Source organism: Hyposmocoma kahamanoa, unplaced genomic scaffold (assembly GCF_003589595.1).
Source record: "Hyposmocoma kahamanoa isolate Upper Pololo Valley unplaced genomic scaffold, ASM358959v1 100021, whole genome shotgun sequence".
Taxonomy (NCBI): domain Eukaryota; kingdom Metazoa; phylum Arthropoda; class Insecta; order Lepidoptera; family Cosmopterigidae; genus Hyposmocoma; species Hyposmocoma kahamanoa.
In genome coordinates this window covers 13,281,183-13,296,187 of record NW_020653200.1, presented here as the reverse complement: position 1 = coordinate 13,296,187, position 15,005 = coordinate 13,281,183, and the positions used below count along the sequence as shown (strand labels likewise).

Below are 15,005 nucleotides of genomic sequence, written 5' to 3'. Positions count from 1 at the left end.
CTGTGCTTCAGATCATTGAAGCAATCACATAGGTCCTGACCATTACAGCTTCCTGATTACGTCCTAGCATAACCAAATTCCCCATGTGGAATAACTACTTTAGCTATTCTGTTGTTTGTTACAGAGAATAAATAGGTGGGTAACGGAGTAGTAAATAATGAAATGTATACTTTCTTAAAATATTTATTTTTTATATAATCATGTTCATTTAACAATCCACGCACCATGAGGTACTCGTTAGTTTGTAAACAAAATGTATACCTAAGTCTTGGGAAGAGGTAGGACCAACGTCAAATCTGTTAGTACGAGTACATATATATATATATATATAAACATATATATATATTATATATATATATATACACGAAGCTAAAAGTGCATCGAAAACGACATACAATACGTACGCTGACTTGTCTTAGTTCTATGCAAGTTTATATCATAAAACATCATGTAAATAGATTTTGTATCTAATAATCATACGTAATCCAACAGTTATCTAACATTAAATTAATCTTTTCAAGTCTCAGCAAAATACAAAATATACAATATAATAAGCACGACCACAAAGACTAAGATCGACGAATACTAAATCATACATAATGCATTCTAAATAAATAAAGTCACAACGACGTATAAAAGTTGCATTTGCGATGTACAAACACTGTAGAAAATATTATGATCAACAACTTGTTTTAAATTTCATTATAAGTACCTACCTTATATATTATTATTCATGCCTGTAATCACAAAAATATTTTAGAAATATGTTTGATAAATAAGATTTTTAATATTTAAACCTGATTAATATTATGTCTGCGAAGATACAATAAGTAGCGGAAGGAGTGAGTTTGCAAAAAGGCGAACGGGCCTTTGGTGCCGCAAAACCAGGTGGTGCGGGACGAGTACATAGATGAAGATGCGATGCGATGCGTCCTCTCACCGAATTGCTCACGACTCACGGCCGATACCAGTTCATTATAGCACTTAATTAATTATTGATTTTTCTTCGTGTAAGCTATATACTAATCATACATTATTAATCATTCATAACAAATAAAAATAATCAAACAATGATTTCAAATGAGAATTCTAACAGGTTTAGGGGTTTTTGGGAAGGCAATAATGAATCTTGAATCCTGTACATTTTGTTATTATAATTATTATTACTACATATTACAAATCTTTACAGTTTATGTATTAATATAAAGTAATATAAATCACTTCTCACATAAGAAAATATTAATTCCGTAGTCCTTGCTTAAGTCACTAAATCACTATGTTTTAAATGTCTGTATTATTTCTTTTTTGCCTTCACAAAAACTCATTAATGAGCGTATAAATGACTGTTTCAACATGGAGTGCCGTACAGGTGGCACAATGGAGCGTGTGCGAGGGCGAGGCGGTAGCATCGTACCGGAAAAGCTCCCGCTAGCGACGCGCGCCAAACTCCACGGCGTCATCCTCGGTGATGTCGCCGTGCTGCCACAGGTTCAGCCGCGAATTCTTGGCGTGATCCTGCGCCGCGCGATACTCGCTCACCAGCGATGCCAGGCGGTGGTCGCGAGTGTTTTCCATGAGAACGAGACCCTCTTTGATCAAATTCTGAAACAAAAAATTGTTTCATACATTCATTTCTAAAACTTCTTTTTTTATAATACCAAGTGATGGGACGAACAAGTCGTGCGCCTGATGGTAAGCTACACGCCAGTCCATAACAGTTACAGTGCCACTCAAGAGCTTTAAATGGCAAAGATCTAAGGGGCACTACCACTGTGCCCGTCACCCTGAGATGAGATGAGATGAGATGGCAAATCCCATGTGCCTGTAATTTCACCAGCACCCTTACCCTTCCAAACTGGAATGGCATTACTGCTTGGCAGCAGAAATTGGTAAGGTAGCACTTCCCTGGAGGAACTCTTTCACAAGGAGCTTTACTGCTACTATTATTGTTATATATATATTATTATTTATATATTATATATATAATATTAACATTACTATTAGAAATACTTAATAAGTAAAGGGGATCACTTTACTTATTAAACATTAACACAGTCATAGTACCTTTCCCAAGTCGACATTCGTGGTAGGATCCATAAGAGTTACGCCAGGAGGTGAGCCTCTGGTCTCTATGTTCAAAAGGAGTTTCTTGTTTAACGTATCCATGGAGAAGGCACGTACGGCTTCCATTCGATCATCTGGGTCCGTTGGATACTTGACACAAGCAAGCACATATTCACTTGCATATGGTGGTTCACTTTCTGTTCCAGCGGGCAAAGTTGCCAATCTGGTGCTGTTCACAACCTGAAAGTATTCCCATGAAATGCGTGAAGTACTTATTTATTTTTAGCCTGTGTATAAAAAATAAATAGCCTTAAGAACTTCTTACCTCACGATTTCCATAATCAATGTAGAAAATATGAGCAGATTTGTCATCAGTTACTTTTTCAACTTTAGCTCTATACCACTGATCGTCTAAGGTAAAACGAGCTGCGCAAAGCTGTCCTCTTCTTGGTACATAAGATCCAGGCAATGGAGCATTAGCTTTGAACTCTTGGTGTATTTTTTCCATTAAATTTTCAAGCTTATTGCCCAAATCGACATTTTGAGCATAAAAATTGCCTTCAGGTGTAACTTCAGTAATTATAACTTTTTCATATTTGACGACACGATCTTGTACAGGCGCGTTTCTTTCTCTTTCAGTTTCCTTTTCCACTTCGACATAGTCTTTCCAAATGCCGATGCGTTTTTTGATAGCGTTTTCTTCAGCGGTCTTAATAGCCCGCGCGAACTCCGATGTTTCGGCAGTGTGGTGCATTGAAGCGAGCCCGTGTTCAACTAGTGAGACAGATAAATTTTCGTTGTCTACCCAAAGCCAACCAATGAAATTACCGGCTTTATCCATTTCTTCTATCGTAACTATTACGTCATGTTGCAAACATTTTTCTTTTGTGAACTGCAATGCTTCTTCACCGAATGGCTCGGCATCTTGCATTGGTCCACCGCCAATTGCTGGACGGGCGCCTCTTGGACAATTGACACCGGCAAGAAGGAAAGTGACGAGGACGGATTCTTTGGGAATGTAGAGTCTCATACGCGAACCGCTCGCAACAAATTCCACAGTAGCCTCTGTCTTTTGAGCCCTCTTAAGGAACGGGAAGAATTTCTTGGCCTTTGCTGAGTCGCCACTGGTGTCCTGAATACGGTGTGTAGGAATGTCTTTCTTGGCGTGCACACCAATGCCTGCCTTTTGTGCTTTCATTTCAGCCTCCAGCAATTTGTCGTAGTGAGAGCTCCTTTGATCATTGTCATTCCTGTATCTAACCACAGTGGCATAACCCTTGGCTACTAACGCTTCAGCTAAGTTTCTGGAAAGACATACGTAAAATGTTATTCATGTTTTAAAAATTAATTACAGTAAAACTTTCACTCATGGCCCTTACATTCCACCAGCCAATACAGTACAGCAAGTCTTTTCAGGGAAGTTGTCCTTAGCAGGCTGGATATAGTCAACAACCACATTAACTTTTTTGCCGACTACTTTTTTCCTTAGGAATTCACGAGCCTCGAACATCCACGGAATATCGTAAAGAGGTTTGAATCCTTTCGGCCTTGGTGATTGTTGCTTTCCATCTTCTGCATTGTCTGCATTGTTCCTAAACAGAAAAAATAAGCCTTTATATCTAAGTAAGAACTGTTATAACTTGTTAATAAGCTGCGGAATAAGCATAAGATAGCATTAGTTCATTGTAAAGCAAACTATATAACATTTTTAGCAACGGTTAAAGCATTATTATTATATTTTTAATATATATATACCAGTGGTATGTATAAAGGGGTGATGATGACATGCCTGGTAATAATAACATGACAATGTTGTTATAATATACTACTACTACTACAACTGTAACATTATGTACACTACAGAATTATGTTCTTGTCTATATAGTAGTGGGCAATGTGACTAACATGTAAAAAACCCACAATAATTAATTAAGCAATTTATATTAAAATAAATTTGTTATTTTTGACCACTTTCGAATCTATATACATTCACAATAAAAATACTTGTTAATGTTTAACCAAGAAGTATACATATATGTCCTAATATTTATTAATGAACATTCAAAATTCATTGGTTAGTGTTCTTACTTTTCACGGGGCGGTCTGATGCTGGCTAGGAAGATCTTCTTTTGTCCACCATTTGGTACTTTTACGACGAGTGCGTCGCCGTTGACCACTTCCAATACAGTGGCGTGGAACTCTTTGTCCTTGGCAGCGATAACAGGGGCGTTGCTCGTGTAGTTGGTCCATATACGAAGTCTCGCGTCCTTTGCCGCGCGCTCTGCAGCTCTTAGGGTAGAAGCACCTGTAAAATTCGCATTATAACTGCATCATGCTCTCATTTAGTTTCAAAATAAGGTAATGTTTTGCTATAATGAGCTTTGTCTAGTCAGGATATATTTTTCTTTATCAAGGGCCTAAGTACTCTCATTTTGCATGTTAACACTTTTACGCAGTACAGCAAACTCACCGGACTTCATGACAGCGAGGGACCAATCGACACATTTAGCGAAACCTTGTCTTAGAAGAGCTTCAGCGATGTTGCCTTGTGGGTGTAGGATAGTGCCTACAAAGTTGTTGTTGTTTACAGATTCCAAAATTACTTCAACGTCCTTCTGCAGCAACTTTGATTCGAGGAAAAAACGAGCTTCTTCTGCATAGGGTTCTGAATCGCCATCTTGTTTCACTGCTGGACACTGGTCACAATGTAAATATATTTGAATAAATTTGGCTTAATACATTAACTTTTTTAATCTATTAGGATTTTGGGTGTTCACTGCTGGGCAAGTCTCCCCCAAAATCCTCCATTGCTCCCTGTCTCTGGCGATCTCCCACCACTCCATAGGTTGGGTTATAACAATAAATGTTTTCTCAAATTTATATAATAATTATTTATCTTGTTTGATTGAATTTTTTTTACAGTGATAGAACTTGGCAGTATCTTAATTAAGTCTTGTAAAAGAACTACAGGGAAAACTTCTAAGTACCTAAAACATCTGTTGTAAGAACTACTCAAAATGACAATAGCTTAAATAAAGACTTAGGTTAAGCAAATACAGACATAAACTATTTGTAATCAAAGTTACCTACCCTGATACCAGACAACATCAGAGTGATTTGGTAATACTCAGGTAGCAGACAAAGCCTTACAGTAGATCCATCCCGAACATACTCAATGATAGCCTTGATGGGCTGACCATTGCACTTGTTCACAAAAGCTTTTGGGTTGTCAATGCTCCACTTAAGCTCCCGTACATGATCCTGTTACAGATAATAGAAAATGGTGATCATCTGCATATAGATAATGTTAGTTTGTAGCCTATGAAAAATGTTTAATATACAGGTCAATAGTTTAAAAATAAGTACTTAGTCTCACCTGAAGATCACTGCCCCAAATACCTTTACCCTGAGATTTGGCAACCTCTTCAATTTCCACTAGTTTTTTTAGCTGAGGTATGTTCCTTCCACTTTCTCTGACCTTAGCAAGACCTTCGGCTAGCAAGGCTTCAGTGACATTCTCATCTTTAGTAGGGTCTTTTCCTGTCCACACTTGACCATACTCTCTGGTTGCCGAGTTGGGTGGTTTTTCAGCAGTAAATATCACTTCTTTTCCAACCAGTTTCTTTCTCAAATATTCTCGAGCTTCCCACGCATAAGGCTCGTCTTTTGTTTCCGCGTCACTGTAAAAAGAAATTATATATATAGCTTTGTAACTGGTTGAACAGTCTTTGGCATACATGGTCACAAGTATTTTGCACTTAATAACTACTTAACATTCTAGTAAATTGAAACAAGTTATGAACGACAAGATAGTCAAAAACATATCCACTTAAACCACCACAACTGTGTCAACGACCCAAACATAGTGATGATGTAGGAAGGGTGAATTATAAAGATGTTTTGATTGTTATCTACATCAAAGGTACATCTATGAATAGTAGGATAAAAGACAACTAAAGATTTTGACAAAAAAAAATATATTAATAAGTACCCATAGCATACACACATTTCCTTTAAAAATTGTTTATACTTTTCTGATACCTACAACATCTACAAGGAAGAAAGACAGATTTTTTTTTATAATGCAGATTGTAATCACAGATGTCGCAGTAAATATTCGCTGGGCTGTTATTTTAGCAAATAATATTGTTGATAAACATGCGCAAGTACATAAGTAACATTGGACCTACGATTTCACTTGAGATGAACTTCTTTGACTACTTTTTATAGAGGTTGGGCAATACATAATTTTAAACTTAAATCTGCATCTATTCACCACATTTTAAATAACTTTTTTGTATATTAAGGTCAACAAACTAGGTAACTTATTTAAAAATTTACTACATTGTCTCATCAAATTGTCTGATTTTTGCATATAAAATTTCACTATCTCAACGGCGCAATTTTGATTGAATAAAATTTGCCTAAACGGAATTAAAGTATGCCTTAACATCTTGTAGATACGGTATAAATTGTAAATCTTGAGAAAATAAATTGGACAATATGATCTTATTACACACTTATTCTTATTATAGGAGTAACAGATAACATTTAAAAATTTAACTTATTCTTATATAAAATATAATAATGTGTCACCAGTCATGTTTAAATTGTATAACATCAAGACATAGCAATAAAGTGCTCTCAACACATAATTGAATGATTGTGGATAGGAAACTGGATCGCTAAAGTGGTATTAGGCATAAGTAATTTCACTATGCAAAAATAAACTTTCACTATTGTGAGTATTCCAGCAATTTATCTGTACAGATAACATTATGTACTTGTTAAATGTTTATTCATTTTTCCACACTAGGTAAACTATTAATTAATGAGACAACATGGTTTAACTGCAATTCGCGAATGCATTAATTTAATCAGTGACAAACACCAACTCACTTACACTTGTCATTAAAAAAATTAAATATTCATAAACAACATTGAAATTGTCTCTTAAACATTTATTTGATTCGTCAAGTGATGAAATGGTGATCAGTAGAGAAGCAATTAATTAGATAGAATGTTAGCATAATTCTGACAGTATCTAGGGGCAGCATGGTTTAGACACATATTACTTGTATTTTATGACATAAGTTGAGACATTTAAAAATGAAAATCTATTGTGGTATATACTACGAAACATATGCTACTTACTTGTTGGCAGTTCGCTGACGCGCGAGCTTCGGCGCCGTGATCCCAGAGAGAGCTATCACTTTCTCAGGCGGCGGCCCGCCTTGCGGCTGTCTCCGTATTACGATCGTGTCTCCTGACAGAACCTATAAAAAGCACATAGCTCTGGTATTCAACAAAGAAACTTAAAACTAACCTTACAACGAAAGGGCATTACATTTTTGACAATCTGACCGCCCGACCTCAATATAACAGCCCACATCAGCCAGATGGCAGTCGGGTATTATCATATTGTCACTATTTAACGCATACAAATTTTGAGTTAAGCAAAGCAAAGATGAAGAGATTAAAATCTTTCATATTAAGACCAAACAGTGGACGCGGTGTGGTGCCAACAGGGCAAACTATAGGAAATCGGCACGAGGTAGTTTCCATTACAGTTGGAAATACATCGAAATTGAATCAAAAATGTATTACCTGCTTCACTATTCCAATTTTATACGCAGGAGCGGGTGCTGGAGCACTCATTTTTGTTAGTTAATACACTGATAGAGCGTTAAATGAGTAAGAAATAAAAAATTACTGACAAGTGGGCAAATGGCAAAACTACCGATGGCGAAACGTGGCGGGCCGTCGGTGTTGCTCATGCAAAAAATAGACTACGTGGTTGTACTGATGTTGCCCTATTTGGCATAATTACTGACATTTGGCGTTCTAGTGTTGCCAATTAACATCATGGTCTACACGCAACACAATTTGTTATAGAGGCCTGCTTCTTATACCGCATTTAAACTATCGTGCTCGCTATACACGAATGTTTCGTCGAAACAATCGACGAAACATTCGTGTCGAGTGGCTGAAATGCGTTCTCACACAGTGTTGGGCAAAATTTAATTGTTCTGGCAATTAAAGATTGACAATTAATTAATTGTCAATTGATCAATCGTTAATCGCAAATATCTACAATTAACAATTAATCAATTTTCAATCTTTTCAATGTTTTTGATTAACAATTAACAATTAAAACTGACAATTATGATAAATTTATAGGGCATATTGCCAACTGGGGCCCCAACAGGGTCCCCAGCCGGCCCCCCCACCGGGGCCCCCAACCGGGACACAACCGGGCCCCCCATCCGGGTCCCCCAACCGGGCCCCCAACCGGGCCCCCAACCGGGCCCCCCAACCGGGGCCGAGGGGCGATACGAATAGGATGCGATACTCGACACGCGTAAGTTAACGGTCAGCTCGCTATTCGCGTTGCGACTCGCATCGCCACTCGTGCGATCGCATCATGAGCGGTTTATCGAGCACGAGTCAAACGACACGAGTTTTTAAAAAAATAAGGTGTATATACTTTCATTCGAGAGAAAAGTATAAACTCTTGGTACTTCATAGAATGTATACCTATCATTTTCGTAAATATTTTACAATGCATTTTCATTAAAATGTATACAAAAAAAAACGGTTATTGTAAATTCTCGGACAGCACTCAAATGGGGTAAAACAATTGGTTTCAATTTCAATAGTACATTCTGACTAAAATCTAATAAATTCCGTAGTTTTAAAAGTGGTTACATAATAATGATAAAATCACAAACGTAATTTTAAAAAAGGCAAAAGCTAAGTAATAATTTTTACTAAAATGATATGGATAAATATATAAAACACCGAGTGTATATTTATCACCGGTTGTTTACTTTTCTCTGAAATAAAAGCATACTTTAAAAAAAATCCATGACATGATTACTTACTACATATTTTTGAACACATGAGCTTAGAGCATACAGAACGGGAGGCACTATTAACGTTATATTCTCTCGAACAAAACTTTCTGCCACTTTTTGAGGGGCGGGCGGGGGGCAAGTACTACAAGCAAACAGGTGCACTCAAATGCAAAATTAAATTGTGTCACTATGGTCTCACACAAACAAAAGTCTACACCACTATCTTATTTTTACAAATACACAGATAAATTCCACCCTTGGCTAGGCTGGATGTAGTGAATTTCTTTTTCCAATTTTGTGTGTAGTGTAACAATGGTATTGTTTTACTTGTATTTGCCAGAGTAGATTGCCCATTCACTTATCAATAAATGGATGACAATAAATACAATCCATACAAAGTAATCCACATAAAGTTTTTCGCCCTTTCTAATAGTAATAAGCACCTACGACCCTTGTGAGTGAGCAAAGAAAGTCATCCTATCTCACTCGCTCCCACCGCCGAAATCGCCCGATTATCCGAACTACAACGAGTGGCGCGCTCAGTCACCACGGAACGGAGATCGCGCATTGTATCAAATACGTATGTCGTGATGTGAGTGACGGGGATAGCTATTGGAACCGAGGAACACCTATGTGATTTTGGAACTTCGTTCCTTCGGAACGAGTCACGGTGATACTGTTTGGCGGCGGATCATCGTGATTTTTTCATCGTGACGTTATTTATCACCCATCTTTAGCCTCTACCTCGCCAACCACAACGTCAACATCTATTGCGTGATTATATAGATCGTTGCGAGATAGCAACACTTTAAAATCACTACAAAACAAGCGATGGTTATCAAAAACGCAGTGACAATCTTTACGGGGCGTTGTGAAAAATAGATAGTTTTGCTGGGTTAGAAAACGAGTGATGGTTGTGAAGCCAAATAGATAGTTTTAAAACTACTACGCTAAGTAACGCCAATCGCTAGTTTGAAAACTATTCTGCGATATCATTACTGTGACAACTGCGCTCCGGTTGGCCAGTCCGAATTCGAAACAATTGACGGGTGTCGTCAATAGGTGTTGTCAATTGTTTCACAACAAATCGACCAGTTAACTTGAGCTTTGCTATAATGGACGAAAATTGCAAAATTATAATAATAATAATAACGCACACACAGTCGCGGTGGCCATGGACACACACACAGACAACCATAAATTACACCCAAACTCACGAGAGAAATAAATGTAGGCCATACAAATACTTTTCCCGGCCCGGGAATCGAACCTGGGACCTCTGCGTGGCAGTCCGGCATGGAAACCGTTTGGCCACAGAGGCAGTTAATTACATATTTAATTACCGTTGAAATTTGATTCCGTTTGTTTTGTAATTACCTAGATATGCTATTTTTCCCCCACACCACCAAATGAAACAGCACGCCATAGTTATAGATATTATCTTTATATTATAAATACAGAATATTTTGGGAATATATAAAGACGTACACACAGGTCAGTTTTTGGCGCTTCGTGCAAACGAGCGTCGATGTTTTAAAGTGATGTATCACTGATGAGTTACCAGGAATGTATGGCCCTTATTTCGCCTCTATTTCTGGTTATATACTCGATGTTTGAACACAACACAAAGTAAGTAGGTACTTGTTTTTGGAATATCTAATATTTACATAATTATATTCGAAAATTAACAAACGTTTACATTTTATTATACGCGACACCTACGTATATACAATAATATCTATAAAAATACTTACATTATCGTCAGTGTCTATTGTGCGTTCGCTGTGTTACACTGATCCCAAGAAATTTTCCACGGCGGTATATGCGAATCATATCTGTGTTTCAGCAACTGCTTGAATCAAAATAGAGTAAAATTGTTTGAAGAATATTTGGAAAATATCAAAAACAAATCATTGGTAGACTTTTATAACACGTTTGAAATTCGGGATGATTATAATTATGAAACTTAGTAAGAATTCAAATTAAGTAACTTGGTTTACATTAAAAGTGATTACATAATGCATTTGTTTTATTTCCCGTTAGCATTATTTTTTAGTTAGTAATATACAGATTGGTTTAATTTTAAATCTTTTGATATAATTTATATGCAAATTAAGTGACTTACCTCATTACAACAGATAGGTACTAAAATTAATGACAACTTGCACAGCAGGTTTAATAGACTGACCGTGGGGACTCCTCATTTTTATTATTTGTCTCATGAGAATTACGTTTACGTCATGATTTGATGTTTGATTAGATTGTAATCGTGGTCTTGAGGTGAAAACTTTACTTTTCACTTCGAGTGCGAGAAAAAAAGTTTAATAGTTTTCACTCTACAACATAGTCACGAACCAAAATTGTAAAGTTTTCGCGATTTGATCTTTTCCAGTAGACACAGATGGTACAAATACAACAACCGCAACAAAACGCCACGATTAGCGGCCTTTCGCAACTTAGCATTTTTTTTCCTTCCAAGCTAGTTTGGCAATCATGAGCATCTTCGAACGATTTAGGTGCTAAGTCTTCGAGTCACTAAAATGGTTCATACATAAACGCAATAACGCGGGAAAGAGAATATGGCGCCACTGTCTATGCGGAAAAGGCACGGAACTAAAACCGAGCGTAGTCATAGAACGTAACATTTTCGTGACGAAAATGGTCCACATACAAGCACTTTTTTATTGAATTTCCGAAGCACAGCGATCTCTGTGAATCTGTAGGTTCATTTACTTTGATGAATTTTATTATGAAGTATTCCGAAGAGATTCCGACAGCATTTCTCTGCGCTAGCGCCAAAACTGGCTGGGACGGCGTCCGTGCTTGGTCGACTATTGCCGAACCTGAAAGTCCCGGGAGAAGGGTATCGCCGCCTTTTTGCAGGGGTGGTCAGGTCCATGGCTCTCTATGGGGCTCCTATATGGGCTGAAGCTCTGAATGCCCAGACCAGGACGCTGTTAAGGAGGACGCAACGGGATATGGCGATCAGAGTGGCGAGGCAGCGTGCGTCCTCGCGGGAACTCCCCCATGGGACCTGGAGGCGGAGGTCTTAAAGGCCGTATACACCCATAGGGCTGACGCCAGGAGGGAAGGGGCAGACCTGTACCCCGAAGACGTCCACAGGTGGAAACTGAACGCGAGGCGGGAAATATCCTTCTGTGAGGTTGTAATAACACGGAAGGAGACAGCGGAGCGGATTAGAGAGGATGACGTCCTCGCTGATCCCCGCCGGCAGAAGAGGACAGGGCGGAGGCGCCGCGCGGAAATGCGCCTTTTCCCGCCGTAATAGGACTCGAGAGACGAGTCGGGGATAACTCGCTGCCCGTAACATCCGGTCCCAAGAGGGTAGGGCGACTTCCACGCGTTCGGGTTGGTCAGGGGGTCGGTCAGGGGGTTAAGAAGTGAATTTGGGGGTGGGTTAGGGGTAGGTTGGGTGTTGGGTTAGGAATGAGCTAGGAGTTGGGTCAGGGTGTGGATTAGGGGGCGTCGACCGCCGGAAACTCCCCCCTCTAGTGGTGAAGGAACGCGGGTCATGGTTCGTGGCGGCGAGGTGGGGAGAAGTCATCCTAATTGGGGTGTACTTCTCTCCCTGGCTCAGTTCCAGGCGTTCCTGGAGACCCTGGAGACTGGTGAGGAGGGCAGCTCCGACGCCGGTGTTGGTGTTGGGGGACCTCAACGCCAAGAGCGCGGCGTGGGGTTCTCTGGTCACCAATGCCAGGGGGCCAGAGTTGGAGGATTGGGCAGCAGCCTTAGGGCTGGTCGTCCTCAACCGGGGCCATGCAAAAACGTGCGTGCGGCGAAGTGGGGGGTCAATCGTGGACATCGCCTTTGCGACCCCCTCACTAGCCGCGCGAGTATCCGGCTGGCAGGTCCTGGAGGACGAGGAGACCCTCTCTGATCATAAATACATACGGATGAGGGTCTCCCATACCCCCTCACGCACACTGGGCATGGGTGTTTCGGTCACTACCTGCACAAGATGGCGAGGAGGGAACCGTCCCCGTCGTGACACGAGTGCGGCGCTGCGGATGATACCGCGCAGCACACCCTAGAGGTGTGCAGCCGGTGCATGAGCAGCGCCGCACTCTGACGGGGACTGTAGGGCAGGACCTCTCATTGCCGAGCGTGGTTGCCGCCATGCTCGATAGCGAGGAGTCCTGGGAGGCGGTGGCCTCCTTTTGCGCAGAGGTTATGTCGCAAAAGGAGGCCGCGGAGCGAGTGCGCGAGGACGCGGCGGACGGGCACCCGCTTCGGCGCAGACATACCGGGCGAAGGCGAACAGTTCAGTTCAGTCAGCGGGATCTGGACAGGAACTCCGGAGCCTGCATTGCACGGCCTTACTCGTCTGGGGGGCGGGTCGGAGGACAACCGACTCGCCCCTCCGTTGGCGTGGGAGCCCTGGCGCAAGTGGGCGCCGCATGGGCGTTGGGCAAGCTCCTGCCCAACCTCGGGAGGCCGGGAGCCCCATGCAGAAGGCTATACGCCGGGGTGACCCGGAGTATGGTCTTATACGGGGCTCCCATTTGAAGTGGGGCCTTATCAGCAGCGACTTCGTCGCTTCTCGTGAGGAGGCCCCAGAGAGAGTATTAGAGCATATTTATTTTCATTATTTTATGTCTTTCTATAGAAATATATACCTACTTAAGAGCACTACTTATTCTTATTGAAAATGTGCAGATTTTTATGTGTTCCTATGTTTATTCGCCTACATATCGGGAGTAGAATCCGAGTTTAATAGACGAATTGAGGCAAGAAAAGTATCAATGCCTTGCTTGATTGCTTTGTAACTTTGATTAGGGCTATATTACTTAAATGAATTAAATTGGACTGTCGCGCTATGGAGCATAAAAAGTATTGCATAATAAATATTGTATTACCAGTTTTGTAACTGAGGTACCTGTACGAACGATGAAGAGAGTCCAGATTTTGTATTATTGTACGAACCTCAGTACGAACTACTAAAAAAACCGACCTCAAAAGTCATTCATCCCCTAGTTTACCACTCTTAGAGGTCGAATATTTTCTTCAAATGTAAATGGGACCACTGCTGAGGTACCCTCTTTCCAACAAAAACAAAAATCATCAAAATCGGTTTACAAATGGAGGAGTTATCGCGTATAACATATATGAAAAAAAAACACAGTCTAATTGAGAACCTCCCTCCTCTCCCTCCCTTTTTTGAAGTCAATGAAAAAGCGCATGTCTAGCGCGCCATCCAATTTCTTTAAAAAAACCTATTGTGCGTATTGTGCACTATTTACACGATCGGCTACTGAAAGGAAAGAAAGAAAATTGTTTATTGCGCAAGCTACTGGTTGCTTTTGATCCCACCGTAGCTCAGTTATTATTTTAATTATTTTAAGATTTGAAGACAATGGAAATTTTCAAAAATACAGCTAAAATTACAGATTCAAAATTACATAATTGACAAAAAAACTGACTTTCGTCGAGTATTGACAGGTAATAAAACTTAGTCCATTTCAAAAAATTAGCACAGTGAAATTTGTCACATATAGAGTATGTGCCGTAGTACCTTTGAGTATCTAAGTATTTAGAGTCATACAACTTTTACAGAGCCATCAGACGGCTATGGAATACGCATGGAAAGTACTTCAAATACCGTAGATAGGCTATTTTTCCACATGGAAACATTTTATTTTTAAAAGTAAGATACGTCATTGAATGCCTGGGAATTGAACGGACTAAATGTGAAAAAAAAAACCTGTACTTTTTATGATGCCGATGGAAAGGGTCAGTCATCTTTTAAGTAACATAGTATATTAATTTTGGTACAGGATCAACGTTTTATTCAAAAAAGAAACACTTGAAACTGCAAATGAATCTATGGATTTAAAATCAAATGTTCAAAATGCGCTCAATTTCGCTGCTTGTAGATTTTCTTATCTTTTTATGGTGGATAATTGAAATAACAAGCATCAGTTCCATCGGAAGTATTAGTAAGTTTGTATAAAAGATTCTAGACTTTCAATTACTAATATTATATTACGTTTTCTTACGTTTTGTGGTGTTACAGGTTCGTGGACGCGCATGTTTTACTGGTGGGCAGTGATCTTATATACAAAA

General features: G+C 39.7%; 1 protein-coding gene across 1 annotated transcript; it reads right to left on the bottom strand.

Annotated features, from left to right (window-relative positions):
• Positions 1 to 368: 368 nt before the first annotated feature.
• LOC113227454 (staphylococcal nuclease domain-containing protein 1) lies at positions 369 to 7,837 on the bottom strand. Its single transcript, XM_026460387.1, has 10 exons — positions 7,672 to 7,837; positions 7,219 to 7,340; positions 5,441 to 5,744; positions 5,155 to 5,325; positions 4,535 to 4,760; positions 4,153 to 4,369; positions 3,444 to 3,656; positions 2,390 to 3,368; positions 2,065 to 2,304; positions 369 to 1,602 (listed from the first exon to the last, which is right to left on the bottom strand). The coding sequence occupies exons 1-10, from the start codon at positions 7,720 to 7,722 to the stop codon at positions 1,429 to 1,431; spliced, it is 2,697 nt and encodes an 898-aa protein (XP_026316172.1). The 5' UTR covers positions 7,723 to 7,837; the 3' UTR covers positions 369 to 1,428.
• Positions 7,838 to 15,005: the final 7,168 nt, after the last annotated feature.